Raw genomic sequence first — 23,973 nt, 5'->3', positions numbered from 1 at the left:
GGTGTAAATACTAGGCTGCAGGGATCATTGGACACACTATTGTTAGATATATCGCTATCTGTATCTGTATATAGAAAATGTATGTGTCTTGGGGCATCTGGGTGGCTCCGTTGGTTAAGTGTCCAACTCTTGGTTTTGGCTTAGGTCATGATCTCACAGTTGTGAGATGGAGCCCTGTGTAGGGCTATGTACTGGGCATGGAGCCTACTTAAGGTTCTCTATTTCCCTTTCCCTCTGCCCCTTCCCTGCTCCTGCATGCACTCTCTCTCTCTCTCAAAAAAAAAAAAAAATTGATATCTACAGTATCAATTCAGGGCTTGCAGAGGTTGTCGAACCTGGTACCTGGTAAACAACCCTACCTGTAGGTCAGCATTTCAAAGGCCTGCAGCCTGGAAATGAAGGTGAACTGGAAGAAACACTGATCCTACAAGGTCTGCAGGATTGGCCAAGGATACCTCAAATTTTGAAGTTGGAATAAGGGATTCTGTTGCCTTCAGGCACCTGGCAGAACCAAATGAAAATTCAGGAAGATTATAATGTCACCCTAAATCTCAAATTATTTATTTTTAATGTATGTTTATTTTTGAGAGAGAGGGAGGGGAGGGAGAGAGAGAGGAGAGGGCAGAGAGAGAATCCCAAGCAGGCTCTCCAGAGGCTGATGTGGGGCTTGAATGTACGGACTGTGAGATCATGACCTGAGCTGAAACCAAGAGTCAGAAGCTTAACTGGCTGAGCCACCTAGGCACCCTTACAAATAAAGTTTTTAAAGTGTTCAGCAAAGAAAGAAAGATAATTTTTAACTCCATGATATGAGTGAGAACTAGCAGAAGCAAGAACAAGGTCATAGGGATTCCAGATTTTAAAATTATCAGACTGTAAAATATTTGTGTTCTAAACATAAAAGCCAGGCTTGAATATTTTAGAAGGGAACTGGAAAGTATATATATAAAATAAAATGGCAGATTTGAACAACCTGTCAAATAGAAACTTTAGAACTGAAAAATAATCAAAATGAAGAAGATACCAAGATAACATATAATGTACTGTTTAAAAAGAATTTTAATATTTATTTATTTTGAGAGTGAGATAGAACAGGAGCAGGGAAGTGGCAGACAGAGAGGGAGACACAGAATCTGAAGCAGGCTCCAGGCTTTGAGCTGTCAGCACAGAGCCAAACACAGGGCTTGAACCCATGAACCATGACCTGAGCTGAAGTCAGACGCTTAACTGACTGAGCCACCCAGGTGCCCCTGTATAATGTACTTTTAAGTGGAGTCCCAGAAGGAGAGAAGAGAAAATGGGGTAGAAACTATATTTGAGTGAAAGATATCAATCCATAGTTCAAGAATTCCAGTGATTACTAATACAGTAAAAAGAAAAGAAATACAATAACAGTGTAAAAGCAAAATGAGAAAAACACTGACATTCTAAGAACTCTTAGACTGACCACTGAGTTCTCTACAGCTACAGTGGAAGTCAGGGAACTGTATACGGATATCTTCAATATACTGGAAGAAAGTAGCTGTCAAATTAAATTCTTCATCTGGCAAAATATCTCTTAGGAAAGAAAGACATTTCAAACAAAACTGAGTTTGTCACCAGCATATCCACAATGAAGGAAATTCTAAAGGGTATTCTTTATACAAAAGGAGAATGATTACAGATAAAGAGATCAAAGATGAAGAGAAAAAATAAAGAGCAACAAAATAGATAAATATGTGGTTGAATATAAAGGAACATTGTTCAGGGGTACCTGGGTGGCTCAGTCGGGCATCTGACTCTTGATTTCAGCTCAGGTCATGATCTCACAGTCATGGGATTGAGCCCAGAGTTGGGCTCCATGCTCAGTGCTGAGTGTGGAGCCTGCTTGGGATTCTTTCTCTCCCTCTCCCTCTTCCCCTCCCCTGTTTGTGCACACTTGCATGCATGTGCGCTCTCTCTTTCTCTCAAATAAACAGTAAAAAAAAAAAAAAGAAAAAAAAAAAAAGAAAGAGTCAGACATTTAACCAAATGACCCACCCAGGCACCCCTAGTCCAGAATAGTTTGAAAGGAGGTGTAATTAAATGACATGATCATGAAATATAAAAATTAAGACATCTCAATGAAACACTCATAGAAATTCCTTATGAACTTTCATGATAAACAATGTCTAAAATGTGCCTGTTGGCACATTAAATGAGTTGGCTTGCATTTGACAGTTAGCTAGCCTCTTGGTAGACACCTTCCAAAAATGATATTTGGCTTTAGAATAATTGATATCAAGCCATTTGCTATGGTGTCCATGTTTATGTCCCCCCAAATTTCATGTGTTGAAAGCCTAAGGTTTATTAGAAGATGGGACCTTTAGGAGGTGATTAGTTCATGAAGACAGCCCTCATGAATGGGATTAGTGCCCTCATAAAGGAGGCCCTGGAGAGATCCCCTGCCCCTTACACCATGTGAGGTTATAGTGAGAAGATGGCTGCAGGGAAGAAACAGACCCTTCCCATTCACCAAATCTACCAGTGCTATATAACCTCAGACTTCTAGCCTCTAGCACTGTAATAAGTGTTGTTTATAAGCCACCTAGTTTATGGTGTTTTGTTTTAGCAGCCCAAGTAGACTAAGATGCCTTCCTTTCTTGCCACAATTAACTCACCAGTTACTAATTAAAGCCACTGCTAGACCTTCACAATAAAATTTTTTTCCTGCGTAAAAAAATTGGTTATGTTTCTCTATCAGAAGGCTAATGGAAAAGAAACATCCAACTTTGAATGTGTGCATGCAAGGCATTTTGGGTTTCGTTTTTTCTACTGACATAATTTGTCCACGTTTACGTAAAAAAAAGGGCCCATATATTTAATTTATTAAGGTAATGTAGTTTATAGAGCTGCCCATCTCTCAATTCATTGGGCATTTGAATTTTGTCTTTTGTATTTGATGTTAGTTTGTACAAACATTTACAAAAGGGGACAATGTTCACATATTTATTTTATTAAGGTACTATAGTTTGTATAGACATCTGTCAATTACTGGGCATGTGAATTTGAAATACTCATTTCTGGAAAACAATGATGTAAACTTTGTCATACACGTTGTTTTTCATGATTTTGGAAAATTACCTTGGAGTATAATTTGAAAATGAGATTAAAGACTATAAAATTTTCTGGTTCTAATATTTTATTGCCGAATTGTTAAACTTTTCAGGAAGTAAGAACATCCCCTTTTTATGGGTTCCTCTGACTAGATCCTAACTTAAAATTCCTGAAAGCATAAACTTCATAACAAGGTCATTATGGCTTTTCTAGAAAACAGAATCCAACAACATGGAAGAAATTCTGTTAAATTTTTACTTTTCTTGCAAGAGGCTGGGTTTTGAAGGAAAGGATGAAAATCTCAATTATAGAAATAATAGGAATTATAGCCATAGAATTGGTGTTTCATCCCTGAATGCTCCTTATCCCTGAGGTCTTTATGGTCTTCTAGAATTGATTTATGGAAACGTTTTTGTGCACCAGTTTTTGAAAAAGAGTTCTTAAGCCCTAGCAGGTCAGTCTGAGGCTTGGCCACTCCAGCTCTAGGAATCCAACCCAGAATGGGTCTTGTCTCCTCATTGTTTTCTGTGTCCAAGGTCAGCCTTTCTTCTGGCTTACTTAAAAAATGTTCAAAATCAAAAGCTTCCAAGTCTGGTTTACTTTCTAAAATAGTAGGCTTACTAAAGCTAACAGAGTTTTGACACATAGTACACGGGTCACGTATGGCAGGTTTTAGATGCTCATACTGAATGTAATGGTTTGGGCTATAGCAAGGTATAGGTTGGGGTTTTAATGCCAGCTGTCTCCAGTACAAATCTTTTATCTTCTTAGTATCTGTGATTTTTGGAGATATTTTTATGTCGCAAACGTTAGTCAGATCTCTTGTTGGGTAACAAGGTGGGGATGCATAGGTAGATAGCAAACTTTGTTCTTCCTTAATCTTGTCTTCAATTTCCTGTTTTTTATGGGTGACACCTGCCAGTGTGTTATCACTAAGTGCCATCATTTCTGTAGAACTGGGTACAAAGGTATGAAAATTACACAAAACTCTAGGGGTACAATCTGGACAGGAATGTGGTCTCTGCTGGACAACAGCCTCCAGAGGCCGTCGGTTCTGCATCAGTCGAGCAATTCGTCCTGCTAGGGGTCTTGGAGGTTTTAAGACAGGATGGAATTTTTCTTGCTGTAGTGGTGGGATAAAAAGGAGAAAATCAGTTAATAAATCTGGCATTGTAAGGGTATCACCACAAACGGCAGGTCAAATTTGTACCCGTTTTCACTGAGTAAATGTAGAATGGGTGTAGGAGTGCACATTGCAATGTTTGCTTGCTTATTTATTTATTTACAGACATTGACATTTGGGTCCTAATAAACACATGTTTTTCTCTTCTACTGGTTTTTGCTGATAGGGAAAGGGGATGTTTTCACTTGGCTATGGAAAAATTCCTCTGTGTAGGAACTCTTTGCTTTCAAATGTTCAAAGATATAAAAGAATCACTTGAGCAGAATTTCTGCCATCCCCAACAGATGATGTTGAAGGTTATGTGTGGTTATTTAAATCTCAGTGAAAGCTTTCCAATGCAAGGGTTCTTAAACCTCGGTTGAATCAGAATCAGCTTTGGAGCTGGGGAAAATGAGATTCCTAAGCTTGATCCACTTGAGACTGTGATTCAGAGACTGTGATTCTGCAGTGGAGCTCAGGAATCTGCTTTTTTTTTTTTTTTAAGTTTATTTATTTATTGAGAGAGAGAGAACAAGAGAGCACAAGCAGGGTGAGGGGCAGAGAGAAAAGGAGAGAGAGAGTATCCTAAGCAGGCTTTACACTGCAGGATGTGGGGCTTGAACTCATGAACTGTGAGATCATGACCTGAGCGGAAACCAAGAGTCGGACGCTTCACTGACTGAGCCACCCAGGTGCTCCAGGAATCTGCTTTTGTAACAAACATCTTGAGTGATGCTGAGACCAGTGATGTGCTGTGCTTAAACAGCAGTCTGCAGGGGGCTTGTTCTGTCTGTGCTTTTTGAGATATTTTACAGATATTATGAATCATGTCTGGTAACTGCAAAAGTAGTGTATTTACAAGTTTACTAATAGATATATGGCGGTGGGGGTATAGGAATAAGAGGGAGGAGTTGATTAGAAAGGGGCATGAGGAAACTTTCTGGAATGATGGTAATATTTAATGTATTGATAGGTGTTTGGGTTACAAAGGTGTATGCGTTTGTCAGAACTCAGTGAACATGCACTTTAAAATATGTGCAATTTCATTGAATGTGTATTTTGCCTTAAAAGAAAAGCTGCAACAGATTGAACTCTGTTTAATGATATGCATGCTGATTGTTTAAGGATGAAGTATCCTAGTGTCTGCAATTTAAGGATGAAGTATCCTAGTGTCTGCAATTTCTCTCAAATGCATAAAACATAATAAAGTGTATTGATGGGTGGCTGAAGAGATGGAAAGATGGATAGATTATGTGATTAAGTATAGCAAAATGCCGATGGTAGAATCTCGGTGGCGGGTGCATGGATGTTAGTTGTAAAATTATTTCAACGTTCCGTAACTGTCAAGATTTTTAAGATAGTATGTTGAAGAAAAACTAACAGAATGGATGGATGGTGATAATGGAATTGATAGCAGAGGCAATAAAAATGAGAATGGTGAGAAAACAGTAACTCGAGTTTGGATGTAGAAAACAAAACGGAGTTAGGAGTGTCTTCTTGGATCCTAATTTTCTCAGAGTTGGAGGAATTTCCATCTATTATTAACAAATCTGTTATAACCTTTAGCTAGTTAGGTTTCAGTAGATACTAGAAGAAACCCCAGCTCTTTAAAATACTTTGTTAAATTTGTCATAAACAAAAAAGTGTGGGGTATATCATATCCTCCTTGGACAGGACCCCTTTATGCAAGAAGCAGTTTTTAGTATCTTTATTTCATTCTACTGTAACAAAATACTTCATATACTTATTACCACTAAAACATGCCTTCCCAGAGTCTGTTATTCATGTCTTAGAAACCAGAAAGAGGCACTAAAACTTACTTTCATTTATTTTTTTAAAGTTATTTATTTTGAGAGAGAACATGCATGCATGCACGAGTGGGGGAGGGGCAGAGAGTGGATGGGGGGATAGAGAGACAGAGAGTGAGACAGGGAGAGGGAATCTTAAACAGGCTCTGTGCTGTTAGTTTGGAACCTGATGCGAAGATCGAACCCATGAACTGTGAGATCGTGACCCGAGCTGAAACCAAGCTGGAAACAACCGACTAAGTGAGCCACCCAGGCACCCCTAAAACTTTTAAACTTTATTTTAGGCATATTTTATCTTATTATTAATAAAAATTTAGTTGATGGTTTACTTGCACAATAATTTTGCATATAATATACTTGGCAAACATTCTTTATATAACTGTACATGTATTTCTTTGTAAAAATGATAAAGCTGCTTCCTGAAGGGCTAGACTCTACAGGGTCAAATCTGTGGAAATCTGGATAGCTGATGAACACACTTGACAATGTTGGAATACATGTATAGTGCTTTCTAGCCTTAGAGAATATTTGTTGCAAGTGAAAAGTAAAAAAACCCTTCAGTGAATGATAAAGCACAGTCTGTATAACTATTTCAGGTGTTATGATTTTTTTTATCACCTTGGGAAATACCAAAGCTAATGTAAAATAAATGTGTTCACCTCAGTCTAAATTCTACGGTTTATATCTTTGGAAATACTAATTTTGTTTTAAAAACCGTGTAGCTTTAGAGGATAAAATCTAGGCCCCAAATAAAATAGCATATATGTCTATTGTTAAATTATTTTATTTCATGTATATATAAGTAATCCAACAGACTATAATTTCTGTCACTAACGGGCTTGATCATTTCTTTCAGGCCATTTCACATAATCAATTAAGAAATTTGTATTGATATTTGCAGAGAATTTATTGGCTTTCGATTGCAATTTAGCCAACTCTCAATTGTAAATATCAATGAATCAATGTGAATATACAAACATTCATAGAATTATTAAGAATCTCATTAGAGGGTAAGCATTTGTAAACCTATTCCTTTGTAAATTTTAGCAACAGTAGCATAGTAGAAAATCTGTTTTTTAAACAGAATTTCAGTGGGCGCCTGGATGGCTCAGTTGGTTAAGCCTCTCAACTCTTGATTTCGGCTCAGGTTATGATCTCACAGTTCATGAGTTTGAGGCCTGCATTGGTTGCACTGACACTGCAGGCCTGCTTGGGATTCTCTCTCTCTCCTTCTCTCTCTCTGTCCCTCCCCTGTTCATGCGCTCTCATGCTCTTTCTCTCTCTCAAAATAAATAAACTTAAAAAAAAAAAACAAAAAACCAAACCCTCAAAACGCCAGCACTGGGAATAGGAAAAGAAACCTCGCTTGTTCTTTGAAATAGTGGGCAAAGGTATTTAAAGCAGTTCAGATCAATTCAAAACTAACTTCTATAATGAGTTAAATTTTCCTTTTGTTAGCTTGGTCACCAGTACTCATGAAGCAAATAAAAAGTGGGTAAAGCAAGAAGGGCCCTAACACTCGGATACTTTCCCCCTAAGTAACTGCGAGTTGACTGCAATTACTTACAGGCTCTGGGTCAAATCCTATCTGTCCAGTTAACTCTGCTCTCTCCTTTTCATGGTAATCATCCAGTTCAAGGGGGTTCATGGGCCCCAGACCTTAATGGAAACATCACATCTTACTACTTTGTTAGAGTAAATGAAGGATGGCTCTTAAATGACATTTTATAGAAAAACTTACCCATTTCCCTTTGTAATATAATTAGAATGAATAAATTGAAAACAGTTGTACCTCCCAGTTTCCCGCTAAGAGAAGCTTACTACCCACCCTAATTTCTATTAGTATTCAGGTTAAGAAACAGGGGAAAATATTAGAAGATGCAAGCTGGTAACAGCATTTGTCAAATATTCTAATTTTCTTCTTTTTACTTGTATTAAAGTCAACCCATACCTGTAAAATCATGAGCATATGAAGTGATCCAGTGGGACCTCTCAAGATTTCTTTGTATATTGGCTTCTTTTAGAGAGTTAATCGGGTCCCACGAATTTAAAGAAGTGTTAGGAGCGAAGGTTTTAGGAGGTTTTGGGTAGAACACTGGCTTGTTCTTTTCAACACATTTAGGAAACTAGAATATGAACATCAAAGTTTATTGTTATTAGTGCCATCTAGTAGAATAGGGCTGATTCACTATTTTAGCAAGAAGGAGCATAAAGGAAATTCTAGGCTGAAGTCAGATATGATTTTTTTCTTCATTAATCACTAATATTCTGCAACTTAACCATATTTAGAGTTAAACACAGTATTTTATCACATGAATGATGAGTTTTTTGCTTTAGCAGAGACTCTATCTGATAACATACCTTGGAGAAATGTCCCTGAGAATACTCTACCTCCAGTAAAATTTTATTAGAGATAAGTGTTCTGAGGTACTCCTTTGGCTAAATTCAGCCAAAATTGTGTGTCTCCCACTTCTCTTTCCTTGTCAGAAATGGCAACATTTGATATATTTTATGGATTTCTGATGAAGTTTAAGTCATTTAAATTCAAATAAAATTTTTCCTTCTATCAATATAACTTTACAATGGAGTTTATTTTGTATTTTCAAAAGGAGGTGTACGTAGAAGTGAATGAATGAATGAGGTTCATTGAAGTCTCTTTGGGTATTTAGAAATTCACCTTTTTCTCAGATTGAGCGTACTCAGTAAATATTTACTGAGCACCTATATATGCAAGGTAGTGGCAGGGAACAAGGATGGAACAGAAACAAGTCATCCAGGGATATATTGGCTAGAAGAGGAGAGAAGGAATGAACATAAATGACTCTAAGATGAAAAGTAACTGTTATAAAAGAGGTCAAGAAAGAAGTATTGGTAAGTTCTGAGGAGGGAGAGATTGATTCTAACTGAACAGGAAAGTAAGGTGGGGAGCAGAGAAGAATGGAGGAGACAAGAGGCCATGTTATGTCATACCACAGAAAATAGGCCTTGAAGGACATGCAGAGATAGGGAGGCCAAAGGAACAGCAAGAGCAGAGGTATGGATGGTGGTGGAAAGTATGGAATTAACTTTCATGAACACTATGCACTTGTCCTGAACAAAGCCTATCCTTAACGTTTGCAGGTCCTGGGGCTATATTGAGACCCTGCATTCCATTAGTCTAAATTCTTTTCTTTTCTTTTCTTTTCTTTTCTTTTCTTTTCTTTTCTTTTCTTTTCTTTTCTTTTCTTTCATTTTATTTTATTTTATATTTTACTTTATTTCATTTTACTTTATTTTTTTATTTTATTTTATTTTTAAGTTTATTTATTTTGAGAGAGAGAGAGAGAGAGAGAGTGAGCATGTACATGTGTGCATGTAGGAGGGAGGGTAGAGAGAGATGGAGAGAATCCCAAGCAGGCTCCATGCTGCCAGCATGGAGCCCAATGCAAGGCTCAGTCCCATGAACCTCAAGATCATAACCTGAGCAAAGATCAAGGGTTGGCCACTTAACTGACTGAGCCACCCAGGTGCTCCTAAATAGTTTAATTTATAAATCAAGCAAATAAGCTGTTAAATAAATATGTTCCATTTTCCTACCTTGACAAAATACCTTCATGACAACTTGGAAGACCAAGTTCAAATTTAGACTTATTAGACTGCAGTGGGGACACTGGTTCAAAAAGAGCTACCTGCTGGCCCCTGGCCTCAACATCACTTGCTGCTTTCTTCCTACCCCCAATTCCATCCCAAATGGTGAAGTGCCTTATATATAAGGGTACCCTGGCCCTCAAGTTCAAGCTCCATTATACCTATTACCTCTACTTCCAGCAAACAGCCATCACTTGGCAACTGCTTTGGCCCTGTGGTAGATATTGGCTTGGAGCACTGTCAACCCCTGGGAGGATGGACCTGGGGAAGAGACCTCATGAAGGCCCTAGTACTGCATTCAAAGCCATTTTTTTAGGGAATTCTGCAGTGTAACATCAGTCTGGGGTGGGAGCCTGAGGAGCATGGGCTCTAGATGGACAGATTGTCTTGTTCCCATAAACATCCTGTCCCATAGGGAGGGGTATAGCCAGAGGAAGGCCAGAGCTGGGCTCTAAAGGCATGGGGCCTTCTAAAATTCCTGGACCTAAGGGTGATGCTGATTATAGCAACTCTGTGAGGTTGGAGTGCTCCCCATTTTCCACATATAGAACAGTCATGGTAAAAGGCACTTGTTAGAAAACTGTCTCAAGTATTCAATAACCACCTCTATAAACCTTTAACTAATATGTGGTTTGCTTATTCAGGGCTAAAGAAAACCCTTTCTGTTCTCTTTATCTTTACAATGATTTGCAAAGCGAGCTTAGAAATAAGGACTTTTTTCAAATATTGTTCTGAGGGGCTGGATTAATCTTGTGTCTTAATCTAGTTTAAGTAACAGCAGTGATCTACTAAAATGCAGGCAAGGGCACAGAGGAAGAAAATAGGGAATGGGAAATTGTATTGTAACCTGTGGTGTTTTGGAAGAGTGTAAAGAGTCAGGGATATTTGAAGTGAAGAGTTGGCCAGTTTTCAATATAGAGATGGAACTGTCCTAGGAATGAGAAATATATCTCTAGGAGGGGGATGGGCACTTTAGATTAGAAAGAGGGCTGGTGGTTCAAGAAGGAAACCACATTCCTCTGTAAGGATGATATAAGTGGATCCTCTTTGCAAGAGAAGCCAAAGGTCTTTCCAAATATTTACAGATAAGGAATAATGGATAGTAGGCTCGGTTAGGCTTTTAAAATTGTTCGTTAAAATATTTCAGATAGTCCAAAGTTAGGGAAGTTTATGTCACTTGACCTCTGTGGTTATATTTTATCTTACTCAAAAGATGATTACAAGGTAGATATTATCCCAAAGAATATTTTCATATTGCCAAAGCTAAGACCAGATGCTTTGGCTCTTGAGAAATAGAACAAAAAGTCTTTGGCCATTTGAGGAAGAGACAAAATCAGTCCAGAAGAGTCAAATATTTGAACCTATCTGTTGGCCATTTATGAAAGGAAAATGAACGTTCTGATTGGCATAATGTCTAGAAATGGCCATTGAGAAGAGGTTACCGAGGAAAGAGAATGGTAGGAGGAGAGACCATGGCTAGAGTAAGGACAGTGCAATGATTAGTGACTCTGGTGGGGAAAACTGGGTCAGGCCAAAGAGATAAAAAGGTAGGGTGGCTCTGGGGAGTGGGTGGGAAAGAGGTACCTAGATTTCTGTGACTCTTGAGGGCACAGGCTTCATATATATGGAATGTAAAAGGATGTAAGCAAAATGACATTTAAAATAGTGTTAAAATTGGGGTGCCTGGGTGGCTCAGTCAGTTGGGTGTCCGACTTTGGCTCGGGTCATGATCTCGCAGTCCGTGAGTTCGAGCCCCGCGTCAGGCTCTGTGCTGACAACTCAGAGCCTGGAGCCTGTTTCAGATTCTGTGTCTCCCTCTCTCTCTGACCCTCCCCCATTCATGCTCTGTCTCTCTCTGTCTCAAAAATAAATGAACGTTAAAAATAAATAAATAAATAAATAAATAAATAAATAAATAAATAAATAAATAAAATAGTGTTAAAATTAAGGCCCAGAACTTTATTTTTAAAAGGTTAAACTCTTATTTAGAATATTCCCCTTTCCAAGACCACCTATTTCTTAATGTTCTAGGTCAACAAAGTTTTGTAATCATTGGAATAATAACATTGACAGAAGGTTACACTTATTATAAGCTTACTCTCTGCTAATATGGTGCTGAGTGTTTTTACATACATTTCATTCTCAAGACAACCCTATGAGGTAGAGTTTATGATTATTCCTGTTCTATCTATGAGATGACTGGGGTATTGAAGAATTAAATATATTATCAAGGGTTATACAATTGATAAATTATTTCATTTTTTCTTTTTCTTTTTTAAAAATTTTATTTTATTTTTAAATGTTTATTATTTATTTATTTATTTATTTATTTATTTATTTATTTTTGAGAGGGAAAGAGAGACAGAACGTGAACAGGGGAGGGGCAGAGAGAGAGGGAGACACAGGATCTGAAGTAGGCACCAGGCTCTGAGCTGTCAGCACAGAGCCGGAAGCAAGGCTCGAGCTCAGAAACTGTGAGATCATGATCTGAGCCAAAGTCGGGTGCTTAACTGACTGAGCAACCCAGGCACCCCTACAGTTGGCACATTTTTAGAACCAGGAGCTGAGCCACTTTAAAATTTATACTTTTAAAAAAATTTTTTGTTTTAAGTTTATTTATTTTTGAGAGAGAGACAGACAGAGCAGAGGAGGGGCAGAGAGAGAAAGGGAAAGAGAGAATCCCAAGCAGGCTCCATGCTGTTAGCATGGAGCCTGAATTGGGGCTTGAACTTAAAAACCATGAGATCATGGCCTGAGCTGAAACCAAGAGTTGGACACCCAACCAGTTGAGCCAGCCAGACACCCCAAAATTTGTACTCTTTACGAAATGTTATACATGTTGTCTTATCAGCTTAGATAGAAAGTACTAAAATATGGTTTCTGGAAGTTTTCTTTTTTATAACCAGGAGATATATTTCTGGAATTAGTTATTTTTTGTAAGTTTATTTATTTTGAGAGAGACAGAGACAACACAAGTGAGGAAGGGGTAGAGAGAGGGAGACAGAATCCTAAGCAGGCTCTGTGCTGGCGGCACAGAGCCCGATGCGGGACTCGAACCCACAAAGCCGGGAGATCATGACCTGAGCTGAAACCAAGAGTCAGATGCTTAACCGACAGAGCCACCGAGGCACCCCTGGAATTACTTAAGTTCTTAGTGTCCCTCTGCCTCCTCCCACCCTCAGAGAATGCTGATTATAATTATGTCATCAATTATAATGTGGGTGGGGTACAGCCTGGGAACTGGGATTTCTGAAAACACCCCAGGTGATTCTAATGTGCAGCCAAGGTTGAGAACCACTGCTCTAGCAACAGGAAAGGTAAATACTATACAAAATATTCTCCTTTAACAGAGATAGAACATTGCAGATAAAGTTGAAGACCCCTTGGCCGCTCTCCCCAGTGAAGTGGTGAAACGCAAGGAGGACAAGAATAGGTATTATCCTAAAGGGGGAAAAATGGATGAGTCATGAGATAACTGCCTTCAAGCCCAGTATCAAATTTATTTTTATTTTATTTTTCTGTCCAGCGAAGTACAAAACTTGATTAGGATTAGGGATAAACCAGAAGAATAACTGAAAGATTGAAAATCAAGATTAGAAGAGATTAAGAAAGTTGGATTAATTAATCATTGGATGAAGAGTCAGATAAATCAGTCAAAAATATTTACGTACAAAGTGCTGTGGGGACTATAGATATTATAAAATATTCCACTTTCAGAGAGCTTGTAATTGAGTTGATAAGATATAAAATACATGTAAAAAGTTATTGGTTATAATAATTGTAGAAACTCAGAAGAGGGGAAATCACTTCTGTTGGAGTGATAATGCTTATAAATTACAGCACTTTCCATTTTGCAAAGTGCTTTTATAGCCTTCATATAATCCTCATATCCTGTGAAGTCTGTTGGACAGATTTTAGTGAAATTATAGAGGTATATTTTATTAATGTAAACTCAAAGAACAGAAATGATATTGCTAATATTACCAAGAGAGCAAATGGCAGGTATAAGAATAACTAGAATGCGGGTCTCCTTATTTGGTTCACTTTCTGCTCTGCAGCAGAAACAACCAGAGTTGAGCTGAGCCTTGAAGAATGAACAAGTTTTGCATAGGCAGAGAGGCCGTGAAAGGAGAGCATTCCAAGAGTGGGAGATGGCCATCCACCTGTTCGAGGACCAGCGAGCTGAGCCGGGCTGCAGGAAGGAAGGAAGGCCAGACTCCGAAGGGTCTTCGGAGCTCAGTTAACCCTTGGAATTTACATTTAGGTAAAGGAGAGCTAGTCAAGATTGTTGCAGAGGGCTGAGATATGAGGACAGTGGCATTTTCATGAGCAGGAGGAAGTGAGGGAGATTAAAAGAAGAAACTAAACCACTGAACTGGAGACTTTGGCCATAAGAACGTGTATTGACGGAATGGTCTCTCGAATGACTTCTCATATTTCTTCATATACTCTGATATAGATTTTGCTTGAAAGAATTAGAGAGGTCCAGTATGATGGATGATTCTGTAAGGATCTTTCCTGATGTATAACTTAACAAAAAACAAATAGGAAATTGTGTATTTTGTAGATGACTGTGTGACACCGCAGTGACCACTCTCTGGCCTGCCACAATGGTTATCCCAACTAAAATTCAAATGTTTCTAGCCTTGCATAGTTATTTCTTGCCTACCTCATAGATTGTTAAATGCAAGAAGATAATATATGGAAAACACTTGGTACTGCCTCTCACAAACTAATTGGTCAATGAATGTTGGCTATTATAGTTTTCAAATGTCCGGATCTTTTCCTTCATGATTAAAAATTTTCTCTCCCTGCCCACGTGGAATCGTGGTACCGAGCTTAAGAGCAGAGAGTGGAGTCCGACAAGCTTGAGTTCAATGATTATGAGATAGCCACAAACTCTCTGAGACCCAGTTTCCTCATCTATAAAATGGGGATGATGATCTAACCATTTTAAGTTATTATAAAGGCTGTGATATACTGTATCCAGAATGGTCATTGTGTAGCAGTTTCTCAGTACACAGTGGCCGCTGTTTTTATCTTTGATTCTACACAAATATAATGGTTGGGATAATAATTGTAAACCTTTCTGAGAATTTTTCATTTATCCTATGTATATTTGGAGTTACTTAATACGCTGTGAATTATAAGAATAGGGTTGGGGGATACACAGTGAGTGAAATGCAGCCTTCCACCTTCTTTCAGTGGGGAGCATTTTTTCTTTTTTTTAGTAATTGTGGAAATGTTACTTTACTGCCCAAAGTATGTGAAATCAGCTAAGGAAACGCACACAAAAAAATGTGAATCATGGTCAAAATCTCAACTTTTTTAAGCAGATAGAAAATAAAACAGTCCATCTTTTGGGTTTTCATAAATGTATAGAGTAAAAACATTTTTACTTTGTTTTAAACACATATTTAAAAGATACTTACATCATAATATACACCCTGACCTGGCCAATTCAAGGCTTTCTTCTTTGAATCCATTGGAAAATCAAGCAGTTCATATCTGTAAGGGTTACCTGAAATTTTCAGGAAGAGTGCTGTTATTCTGAATAAGCAATAACAGTTTTCTATGAATGGGATTTTGGGGTGCAATAAACAGAAACAAGATGATAGGAGATAGGAATGAGGGTGCATATTTTAGCTAGTGTATTAGAGCATTGCTTGAATTCTTGCTCCCCTTAATGAGCAGCATGTGGGCCACACAGAGCAAGAATGAGTCTCTAACCCGAGTGTTGCCAGCAATATGAGGGGGCAATGGAAATGTACCTTTCTTGTTAACGAAAGGGATTCTTAGGTAAGTTATAACTTTTAAGTTTAAGTTTTCCTACGTCCTCTTTTGGTCTCTGAAGGCTTAGTAAATACATTTCTGTACTACTTGTTTTGGGCTTTCCCTGCCTAAATATCAAGAAATAGAATTAGTATTTGCTTACCAAAAAGGTACTGAAAGAGAACATTTTAAAGAATGTAGCTTCTTAGGTATTAGTGGTGGTTTGATAAGCTTTATCAGATATAGCATGGTCTCCTCTGGTCCTGTAAGAAGTTCCACATTAAAGAATGCTCTGGGGCGCCTGGGTGGCTCAGTCGGTTAAGTGTCTGACTAAAGATTGTGGGTCAGGTTTGTGAGTTCCACGCTGGCAGTGTGGAGCCTGCTTGGGATTCTGTCTCTCTTGCTGTGCCCCTCCCCAGCTCACTCTCTGTCTCTGTCTCTCTTTCTCTCTCTGTCTCTTTCTTTCTCTCTCTGTCTCAAAGTAAATAAACTTAAAAAAAAAAAAAAAGAGTGTTCTGAACATCCATCCTCATATGTAATAAGAACAAAGGCTGGCATATATTGAACATTTACTGTGTGCTAGTACTGTACTAAGTGTTTTATATATACACTCACATTGCTATGAATAAGGTACAATTACTTCCACTTTAACAGATGAGGAAATTGAGGCACAACAAAAATAAGCAATTTGCCTAAGATCACACAGCTAGTAAGCGGAATAATTCAAACTCAGGCAATCTGGTACTAAGGCACTCTTCTATGTCTTTCTATTAAAGAAAAGTTCAAATAAGTGTAGAAAACCTAATGTGGTGGTATAGTAGTTTTTGGAAAGGTCTTTTTAAAAAATTTTTTTAATGTTTATTTATTTTTGAGAGAGAGAGAGAACGAGAGAGAGAGAGCATGGGGGGGGGGGTGCGCAGAGAGAGAAGGAGATACAGAATAAGAAGCAGGCTCCAGGCCCTGAGCTGTCAGCATAGAGTCCGATGTGGGACTTGAACCCACAAGCCGTGAGATTATGACCTGAGCTGACGTCAGATGCTTAACCAACTGAGCCACCCAGGAGCCCCTAGAAAGGTCTTTTACCAGGCGCCCCTAGAAAGGTCTTTTAGAAGGGTTATTACAATATACTCATCTTTTAAAAAAAAATTTAATGTTTAGTTTTGGGAGAGAGGGAGAGACAGTGCGAGTGGGAGAAGGGCAGAGAGAGAGGGAGACACAGAATCTGAAACAGGCTCCAGGCTCTGAGCTGTCAGCACAGAGCCCGACACGGGGTTCAAAGTCACAAACTGTGAGGTCATGACCTGAACCGAAGTCGTACGCTTAACCGACTGAGCCACCCAGGCACCCCTGAACTTGCTTCTTTTTTAAAAACATTTCTTTCGGTCTTTTGTAATTAAATTGTCATCCCTTGTCTTTTGCTTATTGTTTGATAAACATGTTAGTGTTTTCTTGCGGATTTCTATAAAATATTTACATATCAGAACAAATTTTGCATTTTTGGTGCTAGATATTTTTCACAACTTGCTAGCCTGCCTTGTAATTATTATTTAAAAAAATTTTTTTTTAACGTTTATTCATTTTTGAGAGAGAGAGAGAGAGAGAGAGACAGAGCATGAGCGGGGGAGGGGCAGAGAGAGAGCGAGACACAGAATCTGAAACAGGCTTCCAGGCTCTGAGCTGTCAGCACAGAGCCCAACACAGGACTTGAACTCACCAACTGCAAGATCATAACCTGAGTTGATGTTGGAGGCTTAACTGACTGAGCCACCCAGGCGCCCCAATATACTCATCTTTTTAAGGTCCTCTAAGAGTGACTAACTGGTCAGAACAGGTGGATGCTTGGAAGAGTGGGTAATGGTGGTGGTAACTTGCTTTAGTCTGTGACCTACAACTGCGCTGAAAAGTGTTTTTATAAATTCTGCACACATTTCTCTGATTTCTTGTTAACTCTATGCCCTTCATGTAATTTTAGAAATTATCTAATTCAGGGATTGAGAAAAATAAATTAACTTTAACACTTTGCCTGATAAGATCATACAAATTTCAGTTGCTTGGCATCCTATCTTGTAGTTCTTTTGCACAGCTCTTCCCACCCCAACCTCCCATGTATTTACATGTATATATGTATGTATGTGTATCATTTAGAGTTTCCACATCTGGAAAGACCCCAGGGTTTGCTTCTGCAAGAAGATACCCCAAGGTGTTAAGAGGACCTAAACAGATTGTTCCTATTACTTTCTGAGTCTTGTTTCAATGACATTCTCTCAGTTTCATCACAACTGCTATACCTATGTCTAGACCCTGATGCTCTGAACCAAATATTGTCCCTTGTGCTAATTACCTGAGCTAGGATAAAATTTTTAAAAGCTAAGCCATAAGAGAAAGCAGGAAGGAAATAAAAATAGAAAAAAACAGGTAGAATGAAAACAACTAATTCTACAATGTTTGGTTTCTGCTTCTAGCATGGAAGGCTGTATAAAGAAGAAAAGTTAAGAGCACTTGCGGAAAATCTGATTTACTTGGTTTGTGGTAGGGTTCCCGGTGATTCTAAAGCACAGCCACAGTTAGGAACAACTTTCCTAATCTGATGGGTTACACTTTTGTGTCTTGAGTCCTTTGCCCTCCTTTCTTTGATTTTATTAATTGAATAAAATTCAAATATGAGAAGAATTAATACTGTTCTGATACCAAATCACATTTTACCTCTTGTTTTCAAAATCGTCGTATCGTAAGCCTTCGTTGGCACAGTGGGAGGAAACGGCTGTTGGCTTCGGGCTTTAATGCCAGTGTAAGGATCCTTAGGTGATGTAAAGGTCGGGAACATGGCACCACGTGAGATGTGTGTGTGGTAGGGGTGTTCAATCGGATATGGGAAGCAGGTTTCTCTGAGATTTAGTTGAGCAAACAAAACAGAATAGAAAGAAATGCAATTGAAAAAAATTAATCATCAAATATTTATTGGGATCCTTCTTTGTGACTGGTACTGTTCTATTTCTGAGGATACGACAGTGAGCCAAGGCCCCTGTACTCCTGGAGTTAGCTTTCTGGTGGAATATGTGCCACGAAACATATTTTCCTAATTTTGCTAGACAAATAAAAGTTACTTTTTAAAATAAATCATAACTGAATTCTTTATCTGTGAATAATTTTCACAACTAATGCAGAAGATACATGAAATCTGTAGTTTTTCTAGTTGCTTTCAATTCCTGCCTCTTGTTTTAACAGGATCCCAGTGCTTTATTTTATGGAATCATTTCTGGGCATTCAGCTTCAGTATGCAAAGTCATATCCAACCATCTTGCCTTGAACTTTCAACCTAGGCCATCTGTTTCTTTTAAGCAGTTAATCAACAAAATATACTGCCTGTTTATGTACACAGTACTGTTTAGAAATCAAAAAGCCAAAAATAGCTGATAAACTGATGGGAAAAATAAAAACCAACAAGTTAAAAAGACCACAGGGATTATGATTTGAAAAACTAGCAGAGTTCTTAAAAGAACTAGCAGAGATTTGTGAGAGCTGATAGCTGGCAATCAGCGGTGGCCCAGGCCCAGATCCCGGCCCCTTACTGCTTACTCGGCCCGCTAATGCAAATCCGTACTGAATTCAGCAGCCTTGTCATCATGACGGGCTCTCTGAAATACCTAGCAGTCCAAGATTCTTAACAAGTTCCTGATCTCTCATAGATACCGCAAGAAGTTAAGGCTGATTTGTAAGAGAAAGTGTCTAGACTTCAAGCAAAAGTCATTTATGAAGGCCAGCTCGTTCTGTTTTTGTGGAAAGATTTGGTTTTCTTGCCCTTGTCACAAACTCCGTCAGTTGAACACATTTTTGCATTGGGTATGGCATCATTTTATTGTGAATCACTAAACTTTTCTGATGTATTTATTTTGCTTAAAAAGCACCACATCAATGGCTACATGGCTTGGTACAAGGCACGAGGTCATCAACTCCGTGATGATATTAGAACACAGAATCAAGACATTCATTCCTGAATTCCAACTCACTGATGTACCTCAGAGTCATAAAAACACTAGCCTAGTAACTGCTTTCATTGAAGCAATATTGGGTATACTTCCTTTTATATACAACACAGTGATTTCCACTTATTCTAAATATTTCCATTGTCCAGTTCAGTGGATATTATAGTTAACCATCTCCCTCAAATTAACTTCCCCTTATAAATTTGCTTGAAAATAAGCGATCATTTATAGTTTGAGCAAACTGTGAATAAAATAGGAATGAACACATTTTTCCTCATGGGGAGAATGTCCAGTCTACTTAAGTTAGGAAAGGACGGAGTTTACTGAGGTCTAGTAAAAAGCCCATGTTATAAGAGAAGTTCTTGTACATTCAGAGTCTTGAGTGTTTGCTTCATTCACTTTCAGGTGTAGTAGTCAGAAAGCAGGGGACCTAGGTAAGAAAGATAGAGACCCTGGGGACAGTAAAGAATGAAATGAGAAAGTCCAGGGTTCAAATATTGTCCAACAGAGACATTTAGTCACAAATCATACTAGAAAGAATGGCTGAGTAAATACAGTATAATGATTGTCTCAGTCTATGCTAATTAACTTACCTGGGAATAAGATTAATTTTGATTTTCTTGGATTTTTCCCAGTATGTGTCAGATTGAGATAAGATGTAAGAATTGGTGGGAATGGCGAATCAGTGGGATTAATTTTTGAACTTTCAATGCCATTTCCCCTAGACTTGATGATGTAGTTTAAGGAAATGTGGTATGAATATTTCATAAAATGGTCATGTCTGTCCACTGTCCCTAGAAAATATCTCAGTGGTTAATGTGGGAGGTCCTGAGACATTGTAACTACTACAGGAGCAGGAATTATACTCAGGGGACATTGCCTTGAGATGTTGTTAACCACAACAATAACTACAACAATAAAGCATTTATGTTCCTGGCTTTATGCTAACTGCTTTATCTCTCCTCTTTATCAGAGAATCATTCAACAGGCTAAATGCTAGCATGCACCCAGAGGCCAGGGCAGGGTGGCCCCATTTGGTACTAATCTGATGTTGGCTAGGACTGCCCAACAAAGGCATTTGGTTTTCATTGTATCTTGTATCTTGTTCATCACAAAGACATGACCAGAAAGTAGAGATTGACTTCTTAATTTAGAATACAAATTCCAAAGGCCAAGATCACGTTAAATTACAAAAACAGAACCAAAAGAATTTCGTAAGACATTTTTTTCCCTGGGGATTGGTCCCCCTAATAGGAAGTAAATTTGCAAAACGTGTATACATAGTTATTGGGTCTTTCTGGTTTTGTCTGTGGCCAGGGTTTTGCTTTGAGAAGAAGGGGTAAAAGGTGGAAGTTACAAAGGCAGGGAGAGGCCCACTTAATTCTGATCATTTGGGATTGAGGCAGAATTTTCTTCCCCCTCAGATTCTAGAAACGATTTCCTAGTTAATAATATTAAGTTATATCTGGTAATGATTTAGCAAAACATATTTTACTCTAAAACTCAAAAGCTATGGACTCTGTCTTGAATCTATGTATGAGATTTCGTTCAATATTTTATATATATAGTACAAAGGCTGTTTTTGTTAAAAATCTGAATAAAGTATGGATTTTCGTTAATAACAATGCATCAATTTTGGCTCATGAATTTGTAACAAATACACCCTACATGTAAGATATTGCTAATAAGGGAAACTGGGTATGAGGTATATAGGAACTCTGTACTGTTTTTCAAATAATTCTGTAAATTTAAACTGTACTAAATTAAAAAGTTTATTAAGAAAGGATTAGCAGAGTATATAATACCATCCTCTTCTCCCAGTTGTTAAAGTCTTTCATGAAAAGTCACATCTGTACTCACACTGAGACATGGATTGCCAATATTTTTTACTTGACTATAACATGGAAGGAAAATGTTAAGTATATACTTACTGTACTGTTGCATTAGGTGGTTTGGGCATCCTAGAGTAAAAACAGGAAACAAATCCTAATTTATATTAAGGACTTTTCAAAGCTTACATTCCTATTAGAAATTTGCTTAAAAATAAAGATGTATCCCATTTTCAAACTACAGTGTCTTTAAGATAACATTCTCGATTGACTTTCTGGAACACTGAATACCAGTCAGAGGGATGATATCCTCATATCTCAGTTCTGTTGATCAATCTAACTTCAGTCCCACTCACTACCCATTTTGCATTTCCTATTTGCAGTGCAGGTGCAGGACTGACTGCTTCCAATGATAATGCGGCTCTGATTTTGACATTCACCCTCATAATCAGGCAGTAGCCAAAGTGCTGCAGGCAGCCTGCCACCATGCATGTGGTGCAATTACATGACCTCAAGTGACCTCAGTGTGGCCTGGTGGGACAAGATATAGAAGTACTGTGTGTGCTTTGTCCCTTTGCCCAGGATTGCTGATCTATCACGATCATAAATGTTGCCCCGTTGACAGAAAGGCTGGAACAAACCTGAACACGTTTCTGGAGGCATGTCTTTTCTGAATCAGTTCATTTGAAAGTTACGTCTTTACTATTTACCCTGAGCCCTGCCTGCCAAGAAATAATACTGAAGCCCAGGAACAAAGTCCACACTACAGGCCTGTCACCTACTTCTATTGGATTCAACAGTTAGTTTCAGCCTATGCAGATATTTCTGAAATATTTCAGGCATAAAAAAGTGAATAGAATGTTATCTGTTGATAGCAGAGGTCAACAAAATGAAGTGTGCTGGTTAAGTTTTGTATGTTTCTTTAGAAAGTGGTACATAAGCTATATTATGTTTTGATTCCACAGTGTATTATCAACACGTAATTCAGATGAATCTTAACAGGTTTATGTCTTTCTTTATTTGGACTCCAAGTTTGCAGGCTTGGGACTAAAAAACAAAACCAAAAAACATGTCTTCCAGTTATATTTATGGTTGATTTGGGGAAGGCGGGGGCAATGAATATTAACAATCCAAGGAATTCCGAGTTACTAGATTGACTACAATATATGAAATGTTAAATCAGCATCTAAAATTTTTCTCATGTGACAAATTTAGCTATGATATTGACAAGTGTATATCTAAAATCAGTTGGATTCAAAATTGAAAACATTTTTAAAAAGGAAAACTTTTTAAAAAGTTCAAGTTTGAAAGGATAAAATGAAAATTAAAAATGCTCAGAGACCCAGGCCCTTGACCTAAGCCAGTCCATTATTTTACTGCTGCACTCTACATTTACTTTTCAAAGTGTACTGATCTCAAAGGGATAAATGAATAGGACCTAGTAGCCACCACAGATTTCACGTCTTTTTGGCTCCCTCTTGTGGCTGAACTCTATATTTACTTCTTATCTACACAAATTCCTCACAATTCTAATAAAGGTAAAGAAGTGATATTTTCCTTGTTGCTTCAGTGTTGTCAGTATTTTATTTTTATCTGAAAATTAAGAAGTATGCTTTTTAAATATATATAACGGAATATTGCAGAGAGGAAAGATAATTTAATATGCTGGAAAGTAATTCCTGTAAGCAAAGGATAAATTAAAAAATATTCCTTATCCAAAAAGGAGACTTAGGGAGTAACTTTATTACAAATTATTTGTAAATTGTCATGATAATCCTCTCCTCTCATAATATCCTGGTGAAAAATTTTGCTGAGGGTGCTGGGGCATTTCCTATGAAACTTTTAAGAAATTTAACAGATTCTTATTAGATTAACTAGGTCAAAGGCAGAGAAATGGACCCAGATGACTTGTTTGAATTCTTTTGAAAATTACTATTCCATATTTCGTATTTTTTCTTTGTTTAGTTGCTACAAACTGTAAGTGGGTTTTGGTTTATTTTTTAAATTTTTATTTCTTTGGTCTTTGTTTCTATTATTAATGATCTCTGTTGGAAAAATAAAAGAACACTTTTGTTTTTCTAAAAGTTCCCATTTGGGAGCTTTTTTATTTCTCATATAACACATTTTCACTTAAAAAAGCTATTTGGTCCATTATGAGGAAAAGAAACCCCAAACTTACAAAGAATCATTTCCATAGATGTCACTTTTTTTGTTCTGTGTCAAATAATAGAATTGTTCAATAGGAAGTTTTCTGAAAAGAAAGATTAAATAGAACATCTTTTTAAATTAATACAGTGATTATCAGATAGTAAAAAGATGAATAGACTAACAACCATGTATTTATGGAAATTCAGTATATGAAAAGGTGACATTTTAAGTCAGTGGCAAAGGATTTACTTTTCAGTAAACAATGCAGGAAAAATCATTAGCCATTTGGAAAAAAGTAAATTTTCATTTCATATTATGCATAAAGATAATTTCAGATGGATTAAAAATCTAAATATTTGAGGGAAAACATACAAATATTAAAATATGTAAGAATGTATTTTTTTCTTTGTGGTGGGGAAAACATTTTAAATGAGATTTTTCTTTTAAATTCAAAATCCAAAAGGAAATTTTATGACATCAGAAGAAAACCTTTGAATACGGGATGGAATAAAACTGAAATAGGGGTGCCTGGGTGGCTCAGTTGGTTAAGGGTCTGACTCTTGATTTCA

General features: G+C 37.6%; 1 protein-coding gene across 2 annotated transcripts in view; it reads right to left on the bottom strand.

The window, feature by feature from the left end:
- Window positions 1–3,142: 3,142 nt before the first annotated feature.
- The window catches only part of CA2H7orf31 (chromosome A2 C7orf31 homolog), a 42,171-nt gene continuing 21,340 nt past the window's right edge, over window positions 3,143–23,973 (bottom strand). Inside the window, exons 4-10 of one of the 2 annotated variants that reach the window (XM_015081018.3) lie at window positions 23,436–23,507; window positions 21,359–21,388; window positions 18,148–18,329; window positions 15,105–15,193; window positions 7,997–8,171; window positions 7,613–7,704; window positions 3,143–4,198 (exon numbers count right to left, since the gene is read on the bottom strand). In XM_015081018.3, coding sequence (XP_014936504.2) covers window positions 3,377–4,198; window positions 7,613–7,704; window positions 7,997–8,171; window positions 15,105–15,193; window positions 18,148–18,329; window positions 21,359–21,388; window positions 23,436–23,507 — 1,462 coding nt within the window. In that variant the 3' untranslated portion in view covers window positions 3,143–3,376. The remainder of the gene's footprint in view (window positions 4,199–7,612; window positions 7,705–7,996; window positions 8,172–15,104; window positions 15,194–18,147; window positions 18,330–21,358; window positions 21,389–23,435; window positions 23,508–23,973) is intronic. The other variant, XM_053218298.1, reaches the window with a different exon arrangement.

Source organism: Acinonyx jubatus, chromosome A2, assembly GCF_027475565.1.
Source record: "Acinonyx jubatus isolate Ajub_Pintada_27869175 chromosome A2, VMU_Ajub_asm_v1.0, whole genome shotgun sequence".
NCBI lineage: Eukaryota > Metazoa > Chordata > Mammalia > Carnivora > Felidae > Acinonyx > Acinonyx jubatus.
Note: the sequence above shows the minus strand (reverse complement) of the source record. Positions and strands in the feature narration are given on the sequence as shown.